The 11723-nt window shown below is 35.6% G+C and overlaps 2 protein-coding genes across 2 annotated transcripts; one reads left to right on the forward strand and one right to left on the reverse strand.

Annotated features, from left to right (window-relative positions):
- Positions 1–724: 724 nt before the first annotated feature.
- Positions 725–3032, reverse strand: LOC123662224 (mitochondrial GTPase 1). Its single transcript, XM_045597099.1, has 4 exons — positions 2325–3032; positions 1986–2194; positions 1225–1412; positions 725–1002 (listed from the first exon to the last, which is right to left on the reverse strand). Exons 1-4 carry the CDS (start codon positions 2726–2728, stop codon positions 805–807), a joined length of 999 nt encoding a protein of 332 aa, XP_045453055.1. The 5' UTR covers positions 2729–3032; the 3' UTR covers positions 725–804.
- Positions 3033–3116: 84 nt separating this feature from the next.
- Positions 3117–11418, forward strand: LOC123662223 (radial spoke head protein 6 homolog A). Its single transcript, XM_045597098.1, has 13 exons — positions 3117–3247; positions 3326–3515; positions 3739–3864; positions 3966–4054; positions 5103–5190; positions 6100–6184; positions 6449–6582; positions 7394–7513; positions 7874–8027; positions 8377–8522; positions 9294–9508; positions 10255–10399; positions 11277–11418. The coding sequence occupies exons 1-13, from the start codon at positions 3117–3119 to the stop codon at positions 11376–11378; spliced, it is 1725 nt and encodes a 574-aa protein (XP_045453054.1). The 3' UTR covers positions 11379–11418.
- The last annotated feature ends 305 nt before the right edge of the window (positions 11419–11723 follow it).

An 11723-nucleotide genomic window follows, 5' to 3' on the forward strand; every position in this document is an offset into this window, starting at 1 on the left:
GGTGATGTTAAGGTAGAAGTCACGGCTTTTTTGGACTGAGATATATTTGTATCTGTTAAATTATCAATATTCGGACGCCTTTTTCTATTACTTAATGGGATCGTTAAATTTTCAGGATCATAACCTCCACCAGGCTCTGGCGGTTCGACATCCATTGCGAAAATGTAATTTAATATATACTTACAGTTAAACAATCACAATATAAGCAACAACACAACCAAAACAGACAGATATTACAACAGATATTGTTGATAAACTATAATTACACAATAACAATACAAAGCACTTGTAACTAACACTCGACCATAAAGTAGAGTCGTTTGCTAGTATTATTATATCATTCGATAACTATTACTTATTTTTATAAATCATTGGAAATAAAATAAAGATGTTAAGATAATTTTGTAAAGTAGTTTTTTATTTTTATCGATAAAAAAATCATAATGAAAAATGTATACCTGAGTAATTATTTTCTTTATATCTCAAATACAACTTGAAATTAATATTTTATAATAAGGAACTTTGTTCCTATCTGGTGTCCCACACACGGTTTTTTTAAATTTTATATTACAATTCAAAGTAAATATTTTAGCAAGGCTGAAAATGTCAGTCCCATTACATACATACATATAATATATTCATACATAACAATATTGTATTCTTAATTTCTATTTTATTTTAAAACTGTAAATTATCTTGGCTGCATGTAATAATAACATTTGAATTGCTAATATACTATTTATATCCAAGCTATTCTTAGGACAAATTTTTACACAAATTTAAAACTATCCTATTTCTAATTTGTCACTCAAGAATCTTCTCTTCCTCTCTATCGTTCTTAAGCAGATCAATATCCAGTAATATCTTCCCTAACTCCCCAGTTCTAAACGCTCTGATCATAGTTCTAGCAACCTCTATGACGTCTGGAACTTCCCGAGTTTGTCCATCATAGTCTCTTATTCTTCTGACTCGATTGAACTTAATGGAACCTGTTATGAGAACCTGATAATTAAAAGAAAACTTAAGGTATATAAATTATGTATAGGACGTGACTTATTTATGTCATGACAAAAATGCTTTTTGCTTGAAATTTGAATTTAAGCAATTTTTTTTTTTAATAAATGACATTTTTTATTAATTGAAAAAAAAAGTTTTTATGAATTACAACATATGTCGAACAATACAGAATCTACTTAAAGGGCAAGAGGCCAAAATAACCAATACCTTATTTATATCATCGCTGGGTTCTTCTAAGCCCATGAAATCCACATACTTAAACTTGCCGTGTTTGTTCAGCCAGTACAGGAGGTAGTCAGCTATTATTTCTTCACCCACAAGGTGGTCCTGTAGCGATGCACAGAGGGCCAGCTTCAGTCCCATCTCTATATTTTTCACTGATGGCTCTAGTATACCTGAAGTGCGTAATTGATTTAAAAAACAAATAGCAAGCAGATCTGATTTCTGATTTGTGAAGTATAAAAAAAAACTTTTAACTAAAAAACTAGCTTAATTTGGTAAATTACGAAAGGCATGTCTTATGACTTGAAGTCAGAATTTCTCTTCTTGTATAAGAATTCTTTTGTAACAAGTAACATAGGCAAGTTAAATTTATTATATACTTCATTATAGAAATAACAAAACATTTATAGATATAACAATAACAATAAAAAGATACGATTCAACTGATATACTTGTGGCATCCAAATGCTGGCTTTGAAATACACAGGCCGAAAACGGGCAGCAGCGTCTTCGGTGCGACAAAGCCAGTACTGCGGTCACCAACCCGCCTGCCCAGCATGGTGACTATGGGCAAAACACATGAGTTCATGTTATTTTTGGCGTAAACTTGTGGAGGCCTATATCCAGCAGTGGACTGTATAGGCTGTAATGATGATGGTGATGACTTGTGGCATCACATTTCAAGCATTCAAACACACAGACAGACAAATTTTAATCATACAGAATATTTATCAAAGCTGTTTAACCTGGAGTGTCCAACATAAATATCTTTGGGTCGTTATTAATTTTAATCCTTGTCATCACACTACGGGTGATGCCGGCCACCGCACCAACAGGGAGGGCGTGTTTTAAGTTCATATTGCGACTTCTAAGCATGTTGATGAGTGATGACTTGCCAACATTCGGCACACCTATGATCATTACACTATAGTCTAGTTCTTCACTCCGATTATACCTGAAAACAAAAATATGTTATAAATTAGGATTTTTGTGTATTTTGTTAACAACTGTAAGATCTACTTTGTACTATACAGATATATATCATCATTTCAGCTTATATATATGTGTATAATTAAAATTAATACCTATTAGAATTCTTGATAATATCAACCATACGGGGTCGTAAAGATTTAAGGCCACGACAATGCTGGTCTTTTGAATTCGTGAAAATTACATTTTCTATTCCTTCTTTAGCAGTAAGTTGGTCTTTGATCTTTGGTATTAATGATTGTACTGTTAGATCTTTTTTATTTAAAACTAGTATATGAGGCTTAGCGCCAGTCATTGTGCTCGTAAAGATAGGATTTCGACCAGTAAACGGTATTCTTGCATCGTGGACTTCGATAACACAATCAACTGATTTGAGTTTTCTTTGCATCTGTTTTAGCCCTTTATTCATGTGGCCAGGGAACCAACGAAGGAGGTCTTTGCTGACGTAGGGACATTTCGTACGAAAATTATACGCAGCGACGTTAAACTTAGTTGCCATTTGTTTGTTTTGGTTTGATTTTGAGGTTATGTGTTCATATGAGTTCAGTGCCCAAGTTCATGTTTAAATTAATCACTATTAACTAAAAAAACTGATATACAGAACGAATAAAGCAAAAATACACAAGAAAACTTAAATATTCCTATTTTATACATTCGACTCTTTGACATATAAATATTATTTATTACATAAATGTCATCGAGTGTCAGTCTAGAAATTAATGAGAAGTCATGATTCATGATAGTTGAAGCTTAACACAACCTTTTTTTGCATAATGTTTCTTCGGTCATTAAAATTTCATGAAAAATAAAAAATTAAATAACGTGTTTAAAGTGACATATTGGTATTAAATGATATTATTTTGATATATTAATAAAAATAAACAAGAATGTCTCAAACTTTTATGTTAGAACCAGATATAATAGCGGCTACAGAAAATGTTATGCCTGATCTCAATAACGATTTGGTACTTGCTAAAAATTTCTTAAAACAACAATCTGGCGCTACTGGTGATACATTGTAAATAATTTATTTTTCAATCCCATAATGACTTGATATTAAATCGAGCGTTATAATTACAATTTATTTCTCACCTAGGTATGACCACTTGGTGGATGTTGTACACAAGATTTTATCACAAAAGCCTCCTGATGTTGTTGATAATTTTGAACAGTATTCATGGCAGGTCAAGCAAGAAAAGTTTCGCCCTAATTTCGATTTATTAAACGATATCTATCTTGCGCCACCGCAGCTTGCTCTCATTAGACGTATGGATGAAATGTTTCGGGTATTTTTTGAAATTTTCTTTTGTGGCGTTATTTTAATACTCTTTGGGACATTCAAATAACACTCATTAATAAATGAGTTTATTTATTAGTTTACTCCGTTACATTTGAATTCCTCCATTGAATATGTAATGTATCTATGCGAATATTGTTTACAAAGCGGAATAGATAGTTTGTTTTAATGCCTTAACTTCAGAACATTTTTTTTTTTGATGTTACATTCAGTTGTTAGCAAGCAAGAATCAGAAAATGGAAGATGTGGGCGAAGAAGAACAGGAGCTAGATTTAGAAGAAGAGTCAATGAGACCTAGGATTGCTGATATCATTGAACACAATTACTACTTTCGTGAGGTTAGTACTCTTTTTTTTATTTTGTGTTCTGTTTTTGTCTTCAAATGCACGAACGGACTGCTTTTATCTTCAGATAACAAGTTATTTTCTCATTTTCCTAGTGTGGTTACGGCCTCTCTGAACAGGAATGCTATGCAGTATATGTGGCTCTTAATATGCTGGGTATTAAAGAACCGGTAGCTACTGTAAGGTGAGTAGATGATATTGGATTTATTCAAGTAGATTAATACATAAGATAAGCTAGTGTGTTAGTGGAATGAGCTTAATCCCTGCTCATGACAAATGTTGTCACATACTCAACTCAAATATAAGCCTGTGTGTTTATGTCGCTTGTGCTTCCGGAGATAAAACAGAGTTTCATCCTATAGGTCACTGAGCGCCACGACCCTCGCTGTTTCATTAATTTTTATTTTACCTACTTAGAGCTGGTACGACTTATTGTACAAATTTTATTTCTGGTCTGGTTGTTAGTCCTTGTGCCTTTTGTGAAGCACGTAGAGTCGTTAATCCTAGTTTTTATCATAATCGTCTAAGATCGTCGGTACTAGCTCATATCGTCTCTTGATGGGTTAGGTGAATAAATTATACGGACACCTATTAAGAAGTAAAATAGTATTGTCGATTAATTCCTGATCTCTATCACTCTATACACGAGGCTTATTAACCAACATCAAAAAAAGGAGGAGGTTACTCAATTCGACCGTATATGTTTTTTAACTCCGTCGTTTATGAACCGATTTTGATAATTCTTTTTTTGTTGGAAAGGAAATATCCTTAGCTTAGTACCATGATAAGGAAACCAGTATCTGATAATGGGATCCCAGAGAAATCGAGGGAAAATCTCGAAAATCCGCATAACTTTTTACTGGGTGTACCGATTTTGATGATTTTTAATTTAATCGAAAGCCGATATTTATCATGTGGTCACATTTAAATTTCATCGAGATCTGATTACAACTTTTGGATCTCTAATCTAATCTTTGATAATGCGTATTCACTTGACTATTTTTTCGTCTACCTACGTTGTATTACTTGTCGATATAATTGAAGTCGGTTTTTCTTCTTTTGCCTGCAAACACAATTATTTTCGAGTAGCGGTTCGAAGTTTAATTGTCTAAGTTACTTCTGTATAAGCTTTTCAGTAATAAAAATAACTGAACAGATCTTTTTACTTTTTAATTTTAATCGTAATCGTAAATGAACCTTTACAACATACTAACATTTAAATCGAATGGCAGATTTTTCGGAAAGATTTTTGGAACCAAGGCAAACTACTACGTAGCGGAAGCAGATTTGACTATAGAAGAATTGGACAGACGCATTAGAGTTTGTATTCATTTTCTAATAATGATAATAAAATGTAAAACATACAAATTAAGTGACGAAATTTGGCCATCAACACGCTCGGAAATTTGTATTTATATTTTTTCTGTCTCTTTCGTCTGTACTTCTATTCAATTAGAATAAAATTTGGTAAAGTTTTAGATTAGGTAAAACCGAATTTCGGGACCGTGGGGTGAAGGGGGGGAGAGGGTGGGGAACGCTACCCTTGGTACCACTGTCACACCTCAGAACCCCATGGTTATGGAGATATCCATGGTTAAAGTTTTGAGGTTAGAAGAAGAATTTCGAAAATTAGAGGAACGCTTGAACGCTCCCTCCGCGCCTCCGCGGCACAAAAAAAACACTCTAGGGGTAGGACAGACCAAGACCACGTGGACAGTGGGGTGCTCCGATTCGGTTTTGGGTATTTTTCGAATTTTTAAACCTATATTCTAGCACGCAATGTTACTAATTTTATTAGAATATTATGTCTGACGCGTTATTTTGTTTAAAAGTGTCGATTTGTCACACAATGCAAACAGTACGAGCTCAGAGGTATTATAATAGCTTTAAATTCTTCTTCTAACCTCAAAACTTTAACCATGGATATCTCCATAACCATGGGGTTTTGAGGTGTGACAGTGTTACCTTGTATAGATTCCCCTACACCCTCCACCCTCCACACCCAAAAACCCCATAATTCGGTTTCTCTAATTCGGTTTTACCTAGTATAGATCTTAGCCTAAAATTTAAATAGAAATTTATAAATAAATATAACAGAAGTAAAAGAGGCTAAGAGATGAGAAAGATAATCTTGAACTTAATAGTTCCATACGTTGTATGATTCTGTTAAATAATAAACACGCTAGGTCAATAGATCCTAGTAACATAGAAAATTGTTGTGCTGGTCAGGAGTTTGAAATGAAAGATATGCCTGGTGAAGGAGAAGGCGGCGAAGAGGATCGTCCACAAGAAATGAAAGAACAAAAGGAAATGAGTTAGTTCAAGCAAATATAATGAAATCCATGTATTGTTTTAAAAATGGTGTATCATGCGTTTGCCCTAGTAAATAATAAATAGTTCCTGGACGACCGAAAATATATATAATAAATCTTTCTAGAAATTAGATGGTAAAAGGATTGTTTTGTACATAACTATGGCTATTAAGCTATTATTAAGAAACGAAAGTAAAGAACGTAATTAGTAGATAAAGCCTTAAACAAATATCAGATAGTTGTATTTTTATATTTTATTTAATTAGTGGGTGAAGGTGAAGGTAAAGAGGAAAAGCCCAAAGAACCAGTGCCTCCTAAATTGCCCCCAATCCCTGTGTCCACATGGCAGCCTCCCTCTCCCATTCCTGTCGAGAGACCCGGCCAAGGTGTTAATAAAAAGGTTATTCTCGAATTGAATCTAATAAAATTAATGACAATTTCTTCTGCACATTTATATAGTTAAAAACTCATATGATGTAGTGGTACAAGTAGTCGTTTAAAACACCGGCGGTTTGCGGGTTCGATTCCGATTTTCTCGGGAAGGATATTTGTATTTGTGCAAATATTCCTTTCCGGTTTGGATGTCTGTCCATGTGGGTCTCCCCACTGTGCCTCGGAGAGCACGTTAAGCCGTCGGTCCCGGTTGTTAGAATATACACCCGATAGCGTTCGTTACTCATAGTAGGGAATATATCCGCGAAATCCGCAGTGGAGCAGCGTGGTGGATAAAGCTTCAATCCTTCTCCTGCATGGAGAAAGAGGCCTATACCCAGCAGTGGGATATTACAGGTTGAATGCGATCTTACCGCTGCATCACGAAATCTATGGAAATATCTCATAAACCTCATAAAAACATAGACAAGTGCAGACCCAAAGAGAATTTGGTCCTACCCACCAGAAAATGTTTTGTCTGCATTTGGCCATGTTTTTATAAGGTATATAAGATTTTTTCTATAGGAAAGTTATTACAGTTTGAAAAAAGCATAAGTGGTCTTCATTTAGACTGCTTCTCCACACTTATATTATGAAATCACAAGGTTTTAACAGAGCATCACAAAGGGTATCAAAATCCAACACCTAACACTGGTGTAAAACGACTCCTCATTGGCACTAAGTACTTACTTCATTTCACTAACAATAGTGTAGCTTTGTATATTGTGTTACATATTGTATTTTAGTATAGTTATGTGATGTTAGCTATTTTCACACAGGTTTACTATGTCTGCAATCAACCAGGAGAACCCTGGGTTTGTCTTCCTGATGTCACGCCAAATCAGATCCGAGTGGCAAGACTGTGGGTGCGCTGTATGACTGGCGACCTAGATGCAGAGGTATGGGCATAAATTAAAGCAGGATTTTTCTTTTGAATTTTTTAATACGTTTGCGATGTAGGTATATTTTATTGCTTTACTACTAGTTATAATTAGTTGGTCCTGCGGTCACCATCCCGACTGCCCAGTGTGGTGACTATGGGCAACAAACATATGAGTTCACGCCATTTTTGGCTCGAACTTGTTGAGGCCTATGTCCAGCAGTGGACTGTGATAGGCTGAAGTAATGATGAGTTAATGACATTAGATTTATACGATTTTATACTGCCATTCCAATTTTAAAATTCATGTACTCGAACCCCCCTCAGCCCTGTGGAAAAACTCAGATATAACATATTAAGTTCTCTAATGTATCTTTAGGTTATCACCTTCCCGCCATTCGAAGGCATGGAGCGCAACTACCTCCGCGCTCAGATTGCTCGCATCCAAGCCGCCACTTCCGTTTCACCGCAGGGCTTCTACACGTTTGGATCAGGAGAGGAGGAGGAAGACATTGACTTGGAGGAGGGAGCGGGTATACTTCTTTTTCTTGGGTGGAAAACGTACACGGCCCAACTGATGGTAAGCTATTTTTATAGCCTATAGACGGATGCAACACCAGAAGCATCGCAGGCACATTGGCAGCCCCGATCCTCCACAGGAGTTCTGGTCACCTTACTCACCTCAGGAACACAACCTATCCTTCCTATTTAATATTTTTATCAAATAGCCGAAAGGTTTGTTACACGTAAAGGCCTTTTTCATATGCCTAAAATACAAGAAGGTGTATCGATGAAAAAAGAAATACACGAGAGCAGAGTTCCAGAAAGTTTTATGTACCATAAATGTAGGTTACAAGACTTAATAGATTTCCGTATTTTCAGGAGACTTGGCCTTCAATCCAAACCCTTTCTATCAAGGTCACACTCTTAAAGATCTTGTGGATTCAAATTTGACTTATTGGGTTCACCACGGAAGACATATTCTCAAGCAAGGAAGAACTATATGGTGGAATCCGAATGCGGGAATGGTGATATAATTTACCTAACAAAAGCTTAGTTTAAACTTAGATTTATTTGTAAAAAGTATTAGGTATAGCTGTTTTGGAGCACGTTATGAACTGTAAAATTATAATATTAGAATCTCCTCACCAAGGTTACATTTATTTTTATAGCAACCAACTTGTTCACTTTGTAGTTCTTACTGTTCTTCATAAAATGAATACCCATTGCTTTTTTTTCGGATTATCTATTGTTGTTTGCCTTATCGGCCTTGGCAGCGTCATCGGTTGGGGTGACTGGGTACTGAGACTCAGCCGTAAAAGAGGAGCCCTTTAGGAGGGCTCGGGATGTCCGTTCGTTCTAAGGGTTAAGGGTGTCTTTTAACGAGATCGTACCTCAACTTAGGACGAAGTCGCTCTACCCTCTATTACAAGCATATCTTTATATAAGTTGAGTCAACTCAGCAACCTATTACCAAGATCAGTTTTTACAAAAATCTAAAAGCTAACAGTAAAATATTGTATATGTTGTAAGCGGCATATGTTGTTCCCAGAATTTCGTAAAGGCAAAAACAAATGTAAAACGCAAAAATTATTAGAAATTTAGAACATTTTTATTTACTATCACTATCATACTACTACAATAACAACTTGCAGAAATTTTGGCTAAATCTACCTAAAATCTCCTTATTAAAATCTAAAATATTAATAATTGGCTTAGAGTTAGGATGGGACAAATGCCCCACCTTACCCTATCGTGGGTAAGGGCATAATTGTTAGGTATAACTTTTTTCTCATCAGGACGAAGCTATTGAAGAGGAAGAAGATGAAGGTATACCTCCAATAGAACCAGAAACCGGTCCCTCCCTATTTTCCCCACTTTCTGAGGACAGTCGACTTGAAGGTCAGAATGCGTGGACAGCTCGCATCAGCTCGACCTTAGTACCGGACAGAGCTGTGGCTATTTTAAGGAGCAACGTGTGGCCGGGTGCCGTCGCTTATTCTACAACTGGGAAGTTAGTTATTTCTAACAAAATTTGTAAGGATGGTAAGATGAGATAGACTCTTGCGTTACTTTTGAACCGATTCATGATGATAATTGATAAATAGACAAGTTAAGAAATAAATAAATCAATTATTAGCCTTAAGTGTTTGTGTTTAAGTTACGGAATTCCATATGTGCACCAATCTGCCTAAGGTTAGTGGAAACTGAGTTGGTGCGATAGATTCAAAGTAAATTAGTTTTGAAAGACAGAAAAGAAGATAAAAGTGTTTTTATTCGGATGCTTTAAAGACTTAAAATAAATAAGTATAATACTTACTAGTATATATAGGTGGTGATATTTGGATAGCCATTTGTCTTGCAAATCAGCAACACCTAATTGATGAATGATTAAATTGTTCTTAAAGCACTATAATGACCTAAACTGAAGCACTAGAAATATCACGATTTTGACTTTTTCTGTATGGCCCAAATATCAATTAAAGAAATCTATTACTATCGATCTCGTAGTAGTTGTGTAAAAGAGTTGAGAAACGTTTGAACTTAAAATATTATTAAAAAAATGAGTGTGATTTAGACCACACCACTGAAGTAAAACGACTTTAGTTCCATCTAACTTATATATCCCTCTCGAATTTCGTTCGCCTCACCCGATCACACTTTTCGTAACGCACTCGTCACGCATTCAAGCGTACGTAAAGAAGTTTAACTTCAAAAATCGATGTCCGTAGGTACATAATCAAAATATGTAACCAACAGGAAGTCGGAATGTTTATACGTTGGGTGGGGTTTGAAGAACCAGCCTCCAAACTTCAGTCCACTACAGCTGCCTCGACCGCAGGAAGAGTATGTGATCGGCCCTGAGGTCATGGAGATGGCGGACCCCACGTTCGCAGACGAGGAGGTAAACATATTGTAGCTTAAAACAGATATTTTTTGATAGAACACTTATGTTCTCTAATCTCAAGGTTCAGGATAATTTTATAACAGCTTTCTTAGTGATTTGACTATAAAAATTACCGTAGCCTATAGATACTTACAACATAAGAAGCAACGCAAGTGCTTTGCCGACCCTAACCCCAATCCCTCCAGCTCTGGTCACCTCACTCGCCACAGGAACACAACGCTGCTTGAAAGCAGTATTATTTAGCTGTGATCTTCTGTAAGATCGAGATGCTTCCCCAGTCAGACCTCTCCATAGTCGTGGTGTAAAAATGTCTTGCCACGGTTCCCTTAAACCGAATATAAAAATCATCATATCGAATATTTCGATCTAATGGGTACATCGTTCCATAGCTTAATTGGCTAGAGCACCGACACGGTCAGTCGGAGACGCGGGTTCGATCCCCGCTGGAACGGTCGATTTTTGATATGATATTAAAAAATGTTTAGAATTTCTAATGTGTGGGTAACACAAAAATAAAATCGTAGATATTAAAAATAGCACGGTGTCGTCGCCTGTCAAAGACTTTCGTTGTAATATGAAACTGAATAGTTACGGGTTTCTGTAAAGAACTCACTATAGACGGCGCCACGGTTCGCTTAAACCGAATATAAAAATCATCATATCAAAAATTTTGATCTAGCGGGTACATCGTTCCATAGCTTAATTGGCTAGAGCGCCGACACGGACAGTCGGAGATGCAGGTTCGATCCCGCTGGAGCGGTCAAATTTTGATATGATATTCAAAAATGTTTAGAATTCCTAATGTGTGGGTAACACAAAAATAAAATCGTACATATTAACATAACGTCATTTATATTTTATACAATATCGCTAGGCATATCGCATCGCCTACCTACCCCCACCACCCCCTGTGATGCACGGGGAGGGAGAAGGAGAAGACTTGCCAGAAGAAGAAGAGGAAGAAGATGAAGAATAGACTTGAATATATCGTTTTATAAATAAACGTGTCACAAATATTTCGTTTTATTATATTGGTAAAATGTTGTCACATAATTTTCTGCTCACAAAGGAAAAAAACTGACTTCAATTTAAATCGACAAGTAAATAAAAGGTTTACTTTTTATCATAGGCGAAAAAATACTCTTTTTTTATACACTTTATATCACATTATATACAAAAAAATAAAAACAAATATTACAAATAAGGAATTGCGTAGAAAGGCGGTGGATACGGCATACGTGTAGTAAGAACTAATAAAAGTATTAAGTTAAAATAATTAAATTATTATGATTAACTCAAAAATAACTCAATCAAATTTTAA

This window comes from Melitaea cinxia, chromosome 18 (genome assembly GCF_905220565.1).
Source record: "Melitaea cinxia chromosome 18, ilMelCinx1.1, whole genome shotgun sequence".
Lineage (NCBI taxonomy): Eukaryota > Metazoa > Arthropoda > Insecta > Lepidoptera > Nymphalidae > Melitaea > Melitaea cinxia.